Here is an 18,680-nt window from a genome sequence, read left to right as displayed (position 1 = left end):
AAGGGTTTGACCTTTTTGTTCCTGTTTTCTGAAACTTGAAACGACGATGATTATATAAACGATTAAAATTATCACACGACGCCTACAACCAAATCCAATTGAATAGCATACACCAGGAAAGCAAGAAAGGCACCAAAACAGATCTGCCTGTTCAAAAGCTTTGAAATAATAATTATATTTAAAAACTTTAAAAAAACCACCAAATACCACAATGTCACAGGTCACACTACAAACTAAAACAGAGTAAAATACAAGTCAAATCAGTTGTGTTATTGTTGGTGTAAACCCTGTTGTTAGGGGGAAAACAAAGCAAACCCTTATTTAGGGTCTTGAATTCTGTACAGTCAAAGAGCCCACTCGGTCAACACACATCATCTCACTCTCAGTCTGTCTCTAATCTTTTGAATTGACCCAGTTCACCTTACACAGACTAAAACCGTCTAAGATGATCCCTGGTGAAGAGAGGATGTCTTAGTGCGGCCCGTGCTGTTAGCCTGTCAGACGGATCATACCTTAAAAGCCCTTGCAATAAATGAATCAAGTCCCCAGCAGAATGGTCTACATGCTGCATTATCAAGTTCTGCATAGCATAATAGAATATTTATTACTACACATTGACAAGATTTGTAACCAAAAGAATAAAATTAAAAAAACGATTCTTTTCAAAGTGAAACCTGAAGTCGAGGTAGCTTCATCACAGCTTTTATACTTTCTCTTGAAGTAGCACCATCAGGCCAGTCCAATCTTCCCTTTCTAACATACTTCTCAGCATGTCGGCTGTCAAAATATTTACATAGCGTGTAAGGCACCTCCAAATTATGTAAAAGAAGATTTTAAAAAACATCGACTTAGAGGAAATAATCTTACTCCAGTTTCTTCAACATGTGCATGGGCAACGGACCAAAAACACTCTCCATCATTGCAAGGTGTTCCAAGTTTTCATGGGTTTGGAACAAAGCTTCACCCTGTTACAAACAGCAGTTAAAAACATATTTTAAATAAGCTCAAATTTGGATAAACAAAACTATGGCGAATTAGAGTTCTAACTTACTGTGCAAAGTTCAACTAGGATACAGCCGACACTCCAGATATCACATGGGTAGCTCCATCCAAGTCCTGTGAGAAACTTAAGTTATACAAAATACACAACTTAAAAAAAATAGGTGCGAGTCATTAACAATATTTTACCTAATATAACCTCAGGGGCACGATAGTGACGGGTTGATACTATGTAGTTCTGATCCTGACGGTCATATGTTGTGCTACCAAAGTCAATCACTTTGATAGCACTTGATTTTGGAACCCTTTTGGAATAAGAGCTATCCTTTGGTGACCTTGACGAACCCTGAAACAAAACATAAAACAGCATTAATTATTAAAAACATCTTCACAAACCAGCATCAATGCCACAATTGGGCAGCCCAGTAAATTATACTTTGTAATCAGGCACTTTAATGTACTCTGGAGAGACTAGAAGTACATTCTCAGGCTTTAAATCAGTGTGTATTAACTGCAAGTCATGCATAACTGCAACACATACGATACTAGTCAATCAATTCTATACATTAGACGCAAAAATATTCAACTTTTTAGTTATTTTTAAAATGATGCATCATAAATATGAAAAGGACTAGCTATAAGTGATTACTACACACATGCAATACATTCCAAAAGTTGTCGACCAATCTCCCGAACTAGGTCAATTGAGAATGAGCTATAATTGTTTTTGCGTAGAAAATCATACAAGCTTGGTCCAAGCTTCTCAAAAACCTGTTAACACCATCCGAATACACCCAAAATCTTAACCCTAAAAACCTTTGGTCAATTGGTGGAACAATTCCACCACATTAATCATCATATCATTTACTTACAATACAGATATGGTTACGATAGTCAAACCAGTTCCTTATTTGCACACAACTGCAGGGAATAAACCAATTTAACAACACAACACAACAACACAAAACCAAACACAACCATTATGCAAATCAATCTAGCATTGCACAAAGATAATATAGTCAATAATGTTGGTTAAATGATCACTCACCGGTTGCCACCTTTGTCATGTTTACCAAGTTGTTGCAACATATCAATCTCTATCATAGCTGCCTCACGATATTTCTTTATACCACGGACAATTTTTATTGCCACCATCTCTTTTCTTTCTTTATCCCAACATTCCAATACTTGACCAAACGTACCTGATTTAAAAATATATCAATGAAACACTCAAAAGTATTATCAAAACTATCTCAAATTTATTATTAAATCAAACTCACCTTCGCCCATTTTACCATGAATCTTATCTGCAAGTTATGACAGAACAAAAAAAAATGAGAGACAAAAACATGGAATAATTACAGATAAAAAAATGTAACAAAGTATACTGTGAATAAAAAATTAATAATATAAATAAACTGTGTTTCTTATTGAACTCTGTGTTTCTTATTGAACCATATCTAAAGTATAAAACACACAAAAAGATTAATATTCATGATAATAATGTAGCGAAAGATATTTACATCGGGTAGTTAGATTATCCCCGACTGCAAAAACATAATGTCCATCTTTATCATCTTGGCGCCAAGGTGGAGACACATTTCGAGCCACGCGTTTAAGGACAGATGAACTGTTATGGTCCGATGGAGCACCCAAAAGTGCCAAGCTGGTCACATTTCCAGTCTCTTGTCCACAGAACAATCCTAGCTGAGCCTACACACATTCACCCAATCATGTTTCCTTCTAATATTCAGCCAATCATGTTCCTTTTAACATGCAAAAATCTCAACACATTTTTTAATTTAACAAATAGTTTCTTTAAACTTTATTTTGGTATGATGAGGAATCACCAACAAGATCGATGGCAAAAGAAGAACACACATGTCAGTATAAAAAATTTTACCTTAAAATGTTCAGCAAGTTGCAACACTTTGTTTATGATTTGTTAGTCCGTAAGCTTAAATCGTATATACGATATACGAAAAACAGCATGCTTATATTAACATGTTATTATTCATACGCAAAATATACAATCAAACTTTGCGCGCTAAGAAATCAGGACATTACAACTTACCTAACACCCCAAAGTAAAGAGTTTTTAACTTGGATGAACGTTCTTCATTTGTTACCGACCTTAAAGAAGATCACTCATCATTACTCGGTCGTTCAAAAATAACTTTCAACAACAAACTCACACAAATAATAAAAAGCACTTTATAGGTTAAACAAAACAAAGCAGATAACCATCTAAACCCCTATTTACCAAGCATAACCATAAATATAACAACATACTGGACCTAAATGTATAGATCTCAATTCATCCAAAACATAGCTTAAAATAATTAGACTAAACAAATCACACCTACTATTCTTCTCTATAAACGTTCAAATTTCATTAAGATCCAGAAATATAACCACAAAATCACCGATAATTATAAACATATACAGAAGTAAATAAACGAGATCTATACCTTGGGCGTCAAAGGAGCAACGTCCCAGCCCAAACGCTGTCGTTTTCGCGGTCTGAGATCCAATTGAGTCATCGGAAACTCCGTAACACGTTCCATCTCCATAGCCGAACCTGATGATTGATCAATCGAAAGCTGTTGATGATGATTGAAGATTGAAGATTGAAGATTTAGAAAACCTGATTTTGATAATGTAGATCTGTGAATGACGAAGGGAAAGTTGGAAACCCTAATATTGACCAGACAATTGGGGGTCGGTTGGATGAAGATGTATCTTGCCGCACACGTGTTATATATATGTTGATAACGCCTTTTTTTCCCCGAATTATTGGTGGGTTGGCCGTGGTTGTGTTCATGAATCAGTTTTAAACTATGGTTAGGTCTCGATTGAAACTATAAATTTAAAAACTTTAAAAAATAGATAAAGGGTATTTTTAACCGGAGGTTGGTAGCTGCTGGCTTGAAGCCGGTAGCTGTAACTTTTTAGATATATTTAGACATTTGGCAAAGTATCTTGAGCTTTTAATAAAATGTATAAAATGATTAAAATAGGCATAACTAAAAAAAATAATAGTAAATGTATATATTTTAGAAGGTTATTTAAGTAATTTAAAATACTAAAAGCTTGTAGCTTTTTGTAAACGCTGCTAGTAGGAGCTTCAAACTTTAAGCTTTTTCTCATGACCTAAAAAGCTTCAAGCTCCTTCAACCAAACTTTTAATTAAATATGAGTTTTCTCTTAAAATTTTAAAGCTCCTAAAAACCCTCAACCAAGCATGCCCAAAGTTAGTTAAATAAAATAAAAAATACTTGTGAAATTTGGGTTATCAAGTTAACATTCCTATGACAGTCGTGCTTTAATTAGCTAGAAGACATACTTTGAGATGTTAACGTAATATTCGTGAGCTCACGGGTTTTATATAAGTTTGCAAATCTCTTTGTGTGAAACTTAATCACAACTCACAAATTCCATCTCTAAAAACCATATTTTTTATTTGCTACCCTGCCATGATGGGATGAGAATGGATAAGAAGCTCGTGGTATTGACGTGATGCTCAAGGTTCCAAACGCAGTGAGAGCAACTAAATTACGTTCCTCTTATATTTCAGTTTCATTTGATTTGTATATATATTTTTCTCACGCATCAGTTCTATTGCAAGTTACATATGTGACGAAGACTTTCCCGAATAAACTCATCTTCGGTTATTTAATCATTTTTTAATGTCTACAATGGATTTCATTGGCCTTATTGAAAATTAGAATATTAATATCAAGTGATATGTATTTGTCAAATATGCCTGGGAGACGAAAGGAATGGAAACCCTGCTGAGAACTTCATAGTCATAAAATGAATATGAGTTCCAATGAAAACCTTTGATATGCATTTGATAACAAAACAAGTAACGATTATTTATCTTTAACTGTTATTTATGAATTCACATTCATAAAACAAATCAATCCAATTAAATAGATCAAACAAATAACGATTATTTTATGACTTCATAGTCAAAAAATGAATCAATCCAATTAAAATGGATCAAACTAGCATTTGGTTAAGATAAACAAATCACTAGCATAATGATATTATTCAACGAGTATATATGTAGGTCTCGACACCGGATCCGACAACGAACGACTTTGTTCTTGATAAACGCTCGAGACGGGTGCGGTGAAACAAACGACCGAACATAAATAATATAATGATAAAATAAAGGAACGATCTCGTAACCTGTACAAAAGATTCATAATATTAAACGGACCGGTCCCACCCAAGGTGAGCTCCCCTTGGGTGGTTGTTTACACCATCAAAACACACACACAAACTAACAATAAAGTCCCTATTTATAGCTAAACATAGTAAAAAAGAAAACATTCTAGAAGTATTCTATTTAAACTTAGACGCGTGTCGAAGTTCTCGTCTCGTGTCCGGACTTCTCACCGACATTAATTATTATCTTGACCGTGAATAAATAATGGGTTTCGTAATTTGATATCGCAAGTCACAAATATTGGCCTTACAATCACCCCCTTGACTTGTGATCTCAAAAGTTTGTCAAACCGTGTCTCACATCTTCATAAATCACCTGATAAACCGAAGCCTCTTCGTTTCAATTCACCCCCTCAAGCTATGACCCACCTATATTTAATGTTGAAGTAGTTCTCGCTTCTTTGTCCGCTCTCTCGGATCTTAAGTTGTATATAGGCATGAGATGAGCTCGAATATCCACAAATCGATCTCGAATTACCGGATTCAATGATCAAATGAACAAAACTTATTAATTCGTTCGAAGTTCACCTTTCGGATCCAACTTCTCGAACGCCTTAGAAATAACAAGCTTTGAACACGGTTAAACAAGACGAAAAACCAGAACAAATTTTGACTTTCTTCAGTTTGATCAACCCGAACATAAGTAAACGACTTACTCGGCCCAAAAATATTTTCAAAAACTTGGTTCCATTCATGTTAAAAATAATTACCTTTGTTGGCCCAAAACATTTTTTAAAAAAAATGAGGCCCGACTCCATTCAAGCCCACACCAATATTTGTGAGAATGAAAATTCTCATCTTGGGAACCCTAGCCACACCTCATCATCTTCCATTCTCCATGTGCCATGCTTCTCATCAACATACATCATCTTCATACAATCCCAGCCGCCATCTAAGATCACCTCACCAGAAAACACGTCGGAGCTCCGGCACCGTCCATCATCTTCTCTAAAATCTGTCATCTATAACTCACATGATACACAAAGAGGTAACTAGCCATAACCGAAGCCGAGTACAGTGTCTACATCCACAGCCGAAGCCGAGTACATCGTCGCATCCAGCTGCTGCTCTCAAGTGATATGGATCCAGCATCAGCTGCTGGATTACGGTTTGAATTTCTATGGATCAACGATCAAATGTGATAATGAGGCGGCCGTTGCTATTGTCAAAAACCCGGTCCAGCACTCAAAGACTAAGCGCATTGACATTCGGATACATTTTATTCGTGGTTGTTATGATCGCAAGCTTGTCGACATAAAACGAGTCCATACTAATTTTAACTTTGCAGATCTCTTTACAAAAGCTTTCAGTCGTGCCCAATTTTTGTTTCTCGTTGAGTCATTGGGCATGATTTCCTTTCAGTAAATTTTTGTCGTCTATCTTTTAGTTTAAAACTGTAGATATTTCTCAAATATGGCACACTTTTAGAGGGAGAAAATGAGTTAACTTTAACTCACCAAAATGAGTTAACTTTAACTCACCAAAAAGATTTTAAAATTTACTCTTGGTAAAACAAAAATTGAGTCACTTGACTTAACAAAAGGATTTATTTTAATACAATATTGATTTCCTCTTAAAGTAAACTCTAAGAAAATTCAAAAAGAATTGTCCCGTTTAGAGGGAGCTCCTGCCCAGAGGGAGTCGGATAATTAAAATTTTCAATCAAGATTTTGATCCGACTAATTGGAAAGTGATAGTACATTGGTTTGTAATGACTCTAGCGCGTTAAAAGAATAGAACAAAAGGCTACAAGGTCACTCATTGATGTGTAGGTAGGCTTGACAAACAAGTAAGTGTCGAGTGATATAAACTTAAATTAATGCCGGTACTAGTGGATATACAATTATGAAGCGGTTGCATGATTCCGTCAAGTCATATTCATGAAGGCAAAAATGTAACTACACATGTCATACTCAAGCCTCTCTTTACCTGATCACAGTCGTCTTATGAAAGTCAGTGTCAATTTTCATTGAGTCAAGTAAAAAGTCAAAGAAAAGCAAGAAAAAGAAAAACAACAGAGTCAGAAAAGAAAAAGAAAAGAAGTTAGAAAAAGAGTCAGTCTTAGGAATTTTAACTTCTGCTTTATTTCTTCATTTATTTTCGACTCAAGCCTTGGACTTTCTACGTTTATAGTCATACAAGATCTGATTGTTAAGGCCCTGAGTCTTCTGCTTTGTTTTATTTTCTTTCTTTTGTTCAAGCCTTGGACTTTCTCTGCGCGATAATATGGTATTATCCAACCTGATTGTTATAGCGTGAACTTCTGCTTTATTTTAATCTTTCTAGATCGAGTCAAGTGTGCAAAGCACAAAGTGTTATGTGTACAGTAAGTCAGTCTGTCAATAAGTGTACTGTGATCAACTAAGAAAGGTCTAACTCAAGTTGAGGTGATATAATAACACAAAGTAGGCCTGAGATATGATGGAATCAGTAACAAGTCCGATTAAGTGGGGACCACATCCGCACCGTGCCTACTTATACTCTAAATGTATCACTTTTGGGCATCAAAACACTTGTCAAGTTAAAAAGGAGGACAATATCTACAGTCAATGATGAACTTGTGTCACAATAATTTCAAAATGGAAACGCGATGTAGAGCTTTGCAAATCAATATGATTCCATATCGCGATCAGTCTTTGAAAATTAATCAAAGAAAGTACTATGTAAATTAATTAATATTATTGCTTTTAACTTTAAAATTGTTTTAAATTTTATTTTAATTTTATTTTTATTTACTCTGTTTTACTTTTATTTTTATTTTATTTTAGTGTCTTCTTTTATTATGCTTTGTTTTTGATAAAAGAGTTTGATCGTGCAAATGTTAACAGTTACGGACCAACAAAAGAAAATATTATATACAATCAAGTGCGTGGATTCGGTGGGTAAATGTTTTTCGGGTTTGAAAATGCAAATATTTTTAAAGACCAAGGACTGAGAGTGTATTTTCGATGAATACTCACGATGTTTTGACCTTATCGCGAGATAGACTGACCCTATATATAAGGGAAACCTAAAATATCTTTCAGTATTCACCAAAATCTTTTGAGTTTTCACTCTCTCCTCTCTCAAATCTTCAAACTCTCAAAACCCAGATCTTCATCAAATATTCAAAGCATCCGGCCCTCATAATCACAAATATGCCGTTGAATCCAGAGTATCCACCTTCGGTATAACATCAATACTTCATAAATCCTTCATCTTCATGATTTCTGGGTTCTCGTGGATTGAGACGACGGTTCAGATGAGCCGTCAGGTCGATTCATAATTGATCTTCATATGAAATTGGTCCATATGTTATGAATAATCTGTTTTTGGACTTATAAATCTTGAGTATCATCATTAATTATTAGCCTTAGGGTTGTTTGTATAAAGTTTGTAGATTTAAGTTTTTGTTCATATGTTCTAAGGACAAATTGACCTAGTTATCTTAGGAGCCTCAAGTTCAAACCTTCCAGAAACCTAATTCGCATAAAGGCGATCTTATGTAAAGAAAGAAGTGGATAAAAAGGGGCTAAGTACAGGATTTCGCGTGAAAGAGTCTTTCGCTTCGCTTGACCTTGCGAAGCGAAACACTTTATGTTTCGCTTCGCTTGACCATACGAAGCGAAACAATGTCTCATGCGAAAAATCCATACTTAGTAAATTTTTCAGAATCTCAAAACCCATTGCAACTGATCTATCTTTACTCAAACACACTGTTTGGTCTTGTGGACTGTTTTGAACTTGATCTTTGTACATTATGATCCTATTGACTTATAGATTGTTTAAAATTAACTTATTAACTTATTACATCTAGAATTTACATAATGGTAGTATTAAATCTAACTTATCTAATATATAAATTATTAATGTCCATGTACATATCTGGTCTGTTTTGGTCTGTCTTAATGATGATTCACATGATCTTTTGATTTTAAATTTCAGGGTCATAACAACTTTTGTGTTCTAGCGTTGCCTAAGGCAAAGGGTGACAAGGTGTTTACTCCTATGGTCAAGGGGCTCAGGCACTCGCCCCTTGCATATGCCATCACTGCGGATCCAGTCATCTATTACAAGTGGATCTTAGATTTCTGGGCATTCGCCAAAATTGCTGACGATTCTATGTCCTTCACCACGACTGTTGCAAGACAAGAATTAACTATCACTGAAGATGACATTATAAGGGTGTTAAAGATCGACGACCAGCCCGATTACAAGTACGAGAGAGGAAACAAAAAGATGCTGGAAGGGTTCGTTGCACAAATGGGGTATGATACAGGATGGAAGAGCTTAGAAAAGAGCCACCTATCACCATATTGGAGATTTCTCTTCCACATTATTACTCATTGCTTCACAGATATTCGAGGCGGTTTTGACAGCATGAGCACAGACTGGGTTCGAGTTATGTACGCATTGACCAACAAAGAAAAGTTCAACTACTCAAGACGAATATTTTTGTGCATGCTCGCTAACATCAAGAGTGGGGCTACATGGTTGATGTACCCTAGATTCGTGCAGATGTTACTAGATGATATGATCCCAGATGTTCAAAGGCCTGGATTCAAGAAGGAAAAGGACAAGAAGTCTCACCCAGAGCCATTTCATGTTCACGAGGTTAAGATATCAGTGTTTGGTGTGTTGTTGAGCACCAAGGGCAGAGGTCATCAGTACACAGGACCACGACCTGGGCCTAAGTTTGGTTTGTTTGAAGAGACAGAGCCTGCTGGGGAAGAGGCGTCTGGTGAAGGAGAAGGTGATGAAGAACCTATAGTTGAAGGTGGTCAAGATTCATCCGATGAGCCGGCCGAAGATTAAACAAAGGCCAAACATGATTTGAAGAGAAAGATGGCGGAAAAGGGCAAAGTATTAAAGCTTGAGGAGTAGGAAGAAGACCAGCTGCCCCTAAAGCGTTTGAGGAGACATGAAGACTCCCAGAAGTCAACCAAGTCTCATGTCAAGTCTCCCTCACAAGACAAGCCCTCAGACCAACCAAAAATAACTAAAGAAGTCCTAGCCCAAGCCCTCAAAACCCTAGATATGACCAAAATACAAATCCCTGCCCTCAAACCACCAAAAACCAGAAAGAAATCCAAAGCCAAGAAAACCAAGACCCTACTCCATGACTCACCTGAACCCTCACCTACAGACCAACCAATTCCAACTTTCCTACCCCAGATACCTTCCTCACCACACTCACCACCACAACAACAATCTCAACCTGAACCTACTCAAGTCTCAACACCACCTGCACCACCAACATCATCCATATTCACTTCTTCAGTTTTTAGCTCCCCAATACAAACTACAAGCATATGGAGCAAAACCATCCTTACTTCCCCTACCCAAACCGTCACACCAACTACAATACAACCAACACCACCCACCACTATTTCCTCACAAATCCTTACTCAAGCCATCACCCTACCTTTACCAACCACCTCACCACCTATAACAACCACCACCCCACCATCCACCATTATCTCTTCCAAACCAATCTCACGAGGGATGTCTGCAACACCTCCAGTGTACGTTGATCCTATCCTCGATAGGATCGTCGCACTGGAGGAATCAAACGCCAAAAGGGCAGAACGAGAGATTGCCCTCCTCAAGCTTATTAAAGAAATGAAACAAAAGGCTCTTAAGGATGAGAAAGAAAAGGCGGACCTGAGGAAAAGGATCCGGGTGTTGGAAGACCAGAAGGCAGAAAGTGATGAAGCTGCTAAAAATCAACGGTTATTGACCAATACCTTCCACACCCGCATCCAAAATCTTCAGACATTGATGAATCATGAGGCTTCTAAGAACGCTAATCTGAGAGCCGACCACATTATACTTGGAGATAGATTGGCCACACTTGAAAGAGACTTACCAAGTGCTAGTGCTCTCAGATCAAGCGTAAACAAGAAAATTGAAGATGCTACAAGAAGATGGGATGTTGAAAAGGAAGCTACAAACTCAAGAGTTGCTGATTTGGAAAATCAACTCGCTTCCTCCACCTCTCTCGACTTGCTCAGATCAGACATGGAAGTCATTAAAGAAAGAATCAAGGAACAAGAGCGTCTGAATGAGCTACAGCTCAAGACAAATGAAGAGATGGTGAGCAAGTACCAAGCAGCCTCAGACCTCATGGGCATTCAAGAAGATGAATTTCATGGTCTGGAGGATAGGCTTGATGCCATGTTTAGAACTTGGAGAAGGTCCGGTGAGACTTCTCAAGTTGGTGGTTCGCAACCTGCCGCAGGTCCTTCTGTGACCATGGGAGGCATACAGGTTGCTGTGTCAGAAGGAGAGGCGACTGTTGGTCGGTTAGTACGACAGGGCGGCCAATCTAGTGGTGTTGGTGGCGGATATGATGGTGATGAAGAAGATGGTGATGAAGAGGATGATGATGATGAAGAAGATGACGACGACGATGAAGTTCATGACAGCTTTGATGATGATGATGATGATGGTGGTGGTGGTGGTGGCAATGGTGGTGGTGGAGATGGAGGGGCCGGGGCGGCAGGAGGTGGAGGTGGAGCTAACACTCAATCACCTCCACACTCTCAACACGACACTCAAGACCCAGCTAACCCCGGCTCATCTAGCAAAGTCAGAGAGGATGATTCAATACTTGACAGCTTGTACAAAGATATCATCTCTCCGACTGACAATACAGGTGTGATCGCTGATTTTATTAATGCAGGTATGAGCTTTGAGGAGTTCATCGAGGGGACGGAAACGGAGAAGGCAGTAAATGAACAAGACGATGACATTAACTACTCGCCAAATCCGGATACTCCTCCCGCTCAAGCTTCAGAGGCTCCTGCAACAGATCCTGTCACTGTACAACCACCAAAGAAGAAGCGAAAGACCCACATTGTCACAAGCTGTGCGTCTGCCCGCGTGCTCAACTATCCATATCACGATGACTCGCTGATCGTATATGCTAGGTATGATCAGCGAAATAAAGTTTGGGCCATCAGACGCTACAGCGGAGACCTCATCTATCTCAGTCATCACGAGCTGAAGACTCTACCTGAGCTTGATCTGAATTATCTTCAGAAAGCTCTAGGTCCTGGTGCCACTGGAAGTACGCTGGAAAGTTGGGTCCCGACTTATCTACAGCGACAATCAAGAGTCAACTACAAGGACTTCGATCCGAATAAGGGTCGCAGGTACAAGAACCCAAGAGAGATAAACCCTGCTACCGGAGAGCCTCGCACGATGTGGAGATACAAGGCGCCAATAGAGTGTCACGAGATTTATCATGGCGAGCCTTATCTTCCGAACACTCTCCGAGACTTCATAGATTGGGAGTTCGATAACACAACCGGCGAGGCCGTTATTCACCGCCGTGGTATGCACGAGATCAGAGTGTTTGACGAGCATGAGCTTATGGGACTACACGTTGAAGATGTGAAGAAGCTCTACAACAAGCTGCTGGGAACCGTTGAGGATTTGGGACGTCAGAATACCAACCGGATAGTGGAGGCCTTCAACAAGTTCGTGCGTAGACTTGTTGAACTTCCACTTACCAAGGACGAATGTCTAATATACGACACCGACGGGTTTCAATACTAAAGACCAGAGGGAGATTATTGGGCCCCGTTCTTGTATATTTAGTCTTTTGTATTGATTTAGTTATGTTTTGGGCCGATAGGTCATTTTGTACATTGTTGGGCCACGGTCCATTGTAAAGAAGCCCATTGGGCATTAGAAGTCTTTTACTTCTCATGCATGCTTCCCTATAAATAGGAAGCATGTCATGAGAAGCAAGGTTGTTGAAGTAAGATATATAATAGAAAACCTTTGTGAAAAACTCTAACTCGGCTCTCTCTCTCTCTCTCACTCTCCTCTCCTTAACCGAAAATAAACTCAAGATCCGAGACCTCTTGGTTGCTTAGTGTGATTTCCGCTAGCACTAAGTTAGGTTGATCCAGAGACGTTGTTAGATCCAACCGAATAGGGACTTACAATATAATGATATAAAAATCAAATCATTTATATTTCAAATCACAAGTAGAGTTTAACAAAAATAAAAGATTACAAACATAACCTTAATAATGAACAAAAACTACCAATCATAAGTATCTTACAAGGATCATTCACCCAGAGGTGATCAATGGAGGATTTTAGCCTAGAATCATCATAATATTTTCAACCGGATGTTTGATTGATTAACCGAGTTCTTGATTATAACGAGTTGGAGATAATGAAAATGAAATAACTAAAAAAATTGTCCACGACAGCTTAAGCGAAGTTATTTTTAGACATTAGGGTTTTTACCCATAAATAAGAAGCTGAAAACAAATAATTTGTTGAAAATATCTCAACAGGAGGTAATGGTGTAAGGTTCCACCCTCATCCGGAAAATGGGGTAGGGTTACTCCATTGGCCCGTCACCTTACATTGTCCATAAATTATAAGTTTAGATAAAAAAATTAAAAAAAAATTGAGCGTAGAGTTAAGCCCCTAGGGCTTAATGTTACACCCCAAGAAAGATGGTTCATCTTTCTTCGTTTCAAATGTATATTCAATCCGAGCCTCAAACATGTTTCCTTCTTCTCGGTTTTGGCCACCAAAATAGCCCCAAATAGCTTGTTTAAGTTCTCGTTACCTACACATACAAAGCCAAAGAAAGTAATCATGTTCGATAATAATATAAACACATTCATGTATCCACTCATTAGGTGGCGTTTTGTCTGGTGACCTACGTCGATGGTTGGCATGTCCAGTACTATTATTCCGTAACGCGTGGCCTAAGGTAAGGCAACTTCGGTATGAAACAGAAGCAATTGGTTTTTAGACTTTGTGGTGTGGATGTATAGGGGCATACGACGGTATCGAGGGCTTTAACGTCGCTACACACCGTGCTGGGGCTGCATGGTGGGGGCTGTATGAAGGGAGGCTTCATTTGGTTATTAGTTAGTCACTATAAGGAGAAAGTGATGGGCTCAAGGTTTGTTTTCACACCTTCTCTCTCTTTCATACACACATACACATACGCACATATATATAAAGGAGGCTTTACACCATAACAGACTTTACTTGAAAAGGCTTTAAAGTCCCATTTCGTATGTGACGGTGACATGGAGGGACTCTAAGGTCATCCCCAACACATAGTAATTTATTGGATACATCCCCATTGTATCCTCCAAGTGGCCATATGCATCACAAGTATCATGTATGTATGCGATGCGTGCATAACATACTTACATAACCCTCTTTGTTGGGATCGTCGATTAAGGCGATCAGGAAAATCCACATAATACTAAAAAAATCAAAGGTTTCGTGAACATGACAGGTATTAGTCATCTCCATGTTCCAAAGTTCCTTTATAAAAAAAATGAGTCGTTTTGAGTTATATACACGGTCACTCCAATTTTTAATTGGCATACATAATCATATTGTTAAAAAATATATATTTCTTGTTAACCAAAAACTTGATAAATAGACATCACTAATCACTAACAAACAATAGAAGATCCCAATAAGTAAATTAACCATGGTTCCTTTGGTGTATGCTCTCGTCATGTTACTCCTACTCATATTCCTCATCAAATCACTCTACATTAATCTACCAACCACCAACAACAACAAGAAGAAGAAGCTACCACCTTCACCACCAAAACTGCGGGTTATCGGCAACCTCCACCAGCTCGGCCCACTCATTCACCGCTCACTCCACTCGTTGTCCCAAAAACACGGCGGTCCGCTAATGCTAATCCACCTAGGCTCAGTCCCAGCTCTGTTGGTCTCATCAGCTGACGCAGCACGTGAGATAATGAAGACCCAAGACCTCATATTTTCGGACCGACCAGATACGAAACTGTTTAGGCGGCTTCTTTGTGACTTAAAAGACGTGTCGGTGGCGCCTTATGGCAAGTACTGGCGGCAAGTGAAGAGTATTATGGTTCTCCATTTATTAAGCAATAAAAAGATCGAAGCGCATAGTAAGGTTAGGGAAGAGGAGATTGCTATTATATTTGAAGAGATTAACAAATGTTGTACGTTGCATGGGTTGGTGGATTTGTTTTTGACGTTTACGAACGCGATGGTGTGTCGGGTGACGTTCGGGAAGAAGTACGGTGAAGGGGAGGATAAGAAGAGGTTTAGGAAGATGTTGGGGGAGTTTTTTGAGGTGTTGAGTGGTCTTAAGTTGGAGGATTGTGTTCCTGAGCTTGCATGGGTGGATTGGATGAGAGGATTTGATGGTAGAGTTGAGAGGGTTGCTAAAGAGATCCACGAGTTTGTGGACAGGGGCGGATCTATAGTAGAAATGGGTGGTTCCCCGGAACCACCCGAGTTTCAAAATAATAATGTATTTGTATATATAAAACATTAGAGGAACCACCTTATAAATTAGGAAGGAACCACCTTAAAAACATTTGAAACGTTTGGCCAGCTGGTAAGGTGCTGGTTTTGTAACTTGAAGGTCGCAAGTTCGATTCCGGATTTCCATATAATTTTTGAACTTTTTTTCTTGAACTCTTCCTTTTTACTAACTACTGCACAACCCATTTAGGGTTTTATTAGTCAAAAAATAAAACACACAGACACTAAACACAATGGCGCCTGCTATCTCCCCTGTCCCCTCTTCCCCGTCGGCCGTTCCCCGACCACCACCGCAGCTTTTCCGGCCGTTCTCCAACCTCCTGCCTTCCTCTCCTCCTGTCTTCTACTCTTCCTCGAAGCTCGATTGCTCGAATCCTCCCACTTTGAAGGTAAGTTTGCATTCATTTGTTAAATGTTAATTGTTCTTGACTTGTTAATTGTTCTTGATTACGAACTACTTAATTGTTAGGTTATTTGTTAAATTTAGTTTTAATGGCTTGTGGTCACGAATAGTATATTTCAAATCATGGTTGTTGGTGTTGGGTGTTAAAATGGTTGGAAAGATAAGAGTGGTGGTGTTGGCGGATGTTTTTTGTTGAGGTAAGGTTAATTGTGTGAATATGGTTTCTAACCGACCCGAACATCAAACGGACCCGGAATTTATTATTGTATTTTTATTATGTAATGAACTTTGCTGAACTTTGCCCGAACCATCTAACCGACCCGAACCTCAAACCGACCCGGAATTTTTTGTACCCGATTCTATGAAATTGAATCATCTAAAAGTTGTGCACCACCTGAAAAAAATTCATGGATCCGCCACTGTTTGTGGATAGTGTGGTGGAGGAGCGGATATTGGCGGTTGCTGTGGTGATGGTGGCGGCAGAGAAGCCTTCGTTGATGTATTGCTTAAGATCCAAACAGATGATAAGAGAGGGGTGATTCTCGACAAGGTGGCCATCCGAGCACTCGTGCTGGTAACTCAAATTCCATCTTTAGTTCCATTGTTATTCGCTTACCTGACTCTCTATTGTAATTGAATCTTTTTGTGAAATTATATTTCAAAAACGTTTTTTTAAGTTACATTGTTGAGCCCGAGCCAAGGTAAACTCGTTCGTTAGCTGGCTTGTTGGCTCAACTGGTTTAAGTCATTTAAAATAAATCCCAAATTTTAACACATATAAATTAAAACCAAAGTATATTCTTGGTTTTTATATATGTACTATTTAAAAGATACAAATTAAAAAAAAAACACTTCAAAAAATAAACGATGTGGCTTGAGATTTTGACGAGTGAGTCTCAGTTTAACATTTCAGTTCGTGAAGATAAACGAGCCAAGCCCAAACCTAAACCCAAACCCAAACCCACCGTTACTCGGGCTTAACTTGGTTTGTTTACAACCCTAGCCTACTCCATCATTTTGAATAATCAAAAAAATCAAAATTGAAAATTAATTCAAACCAATGAGATATGGAAAATCTGAATGTATCTTTCTGATTCAATCAAATCTCAACACATGGGGTTGAATTTTTAAATGTATAAATTACTGATAAATCTGATTAGGAATATTATATACTAAAAAAATCAGGAATGCCCATCCAAAGTTGTAATTACGTACCGGCTAAACAAGGTGAGTTACTCTATCTAAAACAACCTCGTACGTATTGAACTATGAGTTTGACTGTTTTGAGGATTGAGACTAAGCTTTATATATAAAGTTTAAGGGGGCTCAAAAGCTTAGACATACCTATTAGTATTACTTATGTGATTTTTATTTGCTATATTAAATATTCATCTCTAGCATCGCCTAAGAATTTTTTTATTAGTGTTTTGTGGTTAGTTTAGAGTTTTTCTATTAATACATACTTAGGGAAGATGCCACATTTTTTTATCTTCATAGTTATTCATAAACATGATTAATATGGATTTACCGGTCATCCTTTAGGTTAATTAATTCCCTACTATTTCATGTAGGATGCTTATACTGCTGGAACAGACACAACAACGGTATTAGAATGGGCCTTCTCGGAACTTTTAAAGCACCCTAGGGTTTTTAAGAAAGTACAAGACGAAGTGAGGACGATTCTAAAGGAAAAACAACAAATTAACCAAGACGACATACATAGCATGAAGTACTTGAAAGCTGTGTTGAAGGAAACGCTTCGTCTTCATCCACCGATTCCAACTTTAGTTCCTCGAGTAGCGAGACAAGATGTCAAAATAATGGGCTATGATGTTGCAAAAGGAACCATGGTTATTACTAATGCATGGGCCATTGGCAGAGACCCTAAAATATGGGATGATCCAAATGAGTTTCGACCCGAAAGGTTTTTGGATTGTACTATTGATTATAGAGGTCATGATTTTGAATTGGTTCCGTTTGGCTCTGGAAGGAGAGGATGCCCAGGAATTTCATTTGCAATGACGACAAACGAGTATATGTTGGCTAACCTTTTGCACAAATTTGATTGGGAGTTGCCAAATGGAGTGAAGGAAGATGATTTAGATATGAGTGAGCAACAGGATCTTATCACTCGCAAAAAAGTTCCTCTTTTGGTTGTTGTGAAACCATTTACAGGAGCAAAAACATGTGCTTAAACATTTCAAGTGATCACTGGTTGACGCTATTTATGAGTTTGCATTATCAAATCCTAAGGTCCACATATAAACTGATATAAATAGTGTAACATTATTCTGTCTAATCAATTATATGTTTATAATGTATGACAACCTTGATTTCATATGTTAATCACAATCATCTAAGTGTGACTTTTTTTTCCTTTTTTTGGGATATTATATTCGTGCACCCTTTCAAAACTCACACACCTTACATACGATCGTATAGGGGCTATACGATCGTATAAAACCCCGTACAAAAGGATATGTGGATAAGTCAAAACTGTGTGGATAAGCGGAGACTACCCATAGCCTAATGGCTTCATAAGAAAGCCCATTGTGAAGGATGCACGGCCCATTAATATCCCTTCCCAATTCCCATATTCCTTATCTAAACAAAACCCTTGATGGAAAGTACAATGTCTAATTCTTGTCTTGCAAAACCCATATCCAACCTCGTATCTATGTCTATGTCACTCAGCTGTCTAATCTCACCATGCACACCTATCCTCGCCGGAAAACACCTCATGACT

The 18,680-nt window shown here is 38.2% G+C and overlaps 1 protein-coding gene and 1 pseudogene across 2 annotated transcripts; one reads left to right on the top strand and one right to left on the bottom strand.

Annotated features, from left to right (window-relative positions):
* Positions 1 to 392: 392 nt before the first annotated feature.
* On the bottom strand, positions 393 to 3,615 carry LOC143591246 (serine/threonine-protein kinase AFC2-like). Of its 2 annotated transcripts, XM_077071506.1 has the most exons (12): positions 3,471 to 3,615; positions 2,523 to 2,712; positions 2,280 to 2,306; positions 2,048 to 2,201; positions 1,872 to 1,920; positions 1,656 to 1,770; positions 1,436 to 1,527; positions 1,189 to 1,345; positions 1,052 to 1,116; positions 868 to 965; positions 675 to 777; positions 393 to 580 (listed from the first exon to the last, which is right to left on the bottom strand). In XM_077071506.1, exons 1-12 carry the CDS (start codon positions 3,570 to 3,572, stop codon positions 431 to 433), a joined length of 1,302 nt encoding a protein of 433 aa, XP_076927621.1. In that variant the 5' UTR covers positions 3,573 to 3,615; the 3' UTR covers positions 393 to 430. The 2 variants fall into 2 exon arrangements, with proteins under 2 accessions (XP_076927621.1, XP_076927622.1); XM_077071507.1 differs by lacking the exons at positions 1,656 to 1,770; positions 1,872 to 1,920; positions 3,471 to 3,615 and having other exon boundaries at positions 2,523 to 2,685.
* An 11,086-nt stretch (positions 3,616 to 14,701) lies between these two features.
* LOC143591253 (cytochrome P450 736A117 pseudogene) lies at positions 14,702 to 18,129 on the top strand (annotated as a pseudogene).
* The last annotated feature ends 551 nt before the right edge of the window (positions 18,130 to 18,680 follow it).

This window comes from Bidens hawaiensis, unplaced genomic scaffold (assembly GCF_021521415.1).
Source record: "Bidens hawaiensis isolate Kalapana, Puna unplaced genomic scaffold, B.hawaiensis_p1.1 tig00039497_1, whole genome shotgun sequence".
Lineage (NCBI taxonomy): Eukaryota > Viridiplantae > Streptophyta > Magnoliopsida > Asterales > Asteraceae > Bidens > Bidens hawaiensis.
Note: the sequence above shows the minus strand (reverse complement) of the source record. Positions and strands in the feature narration are given on the sequence as shown.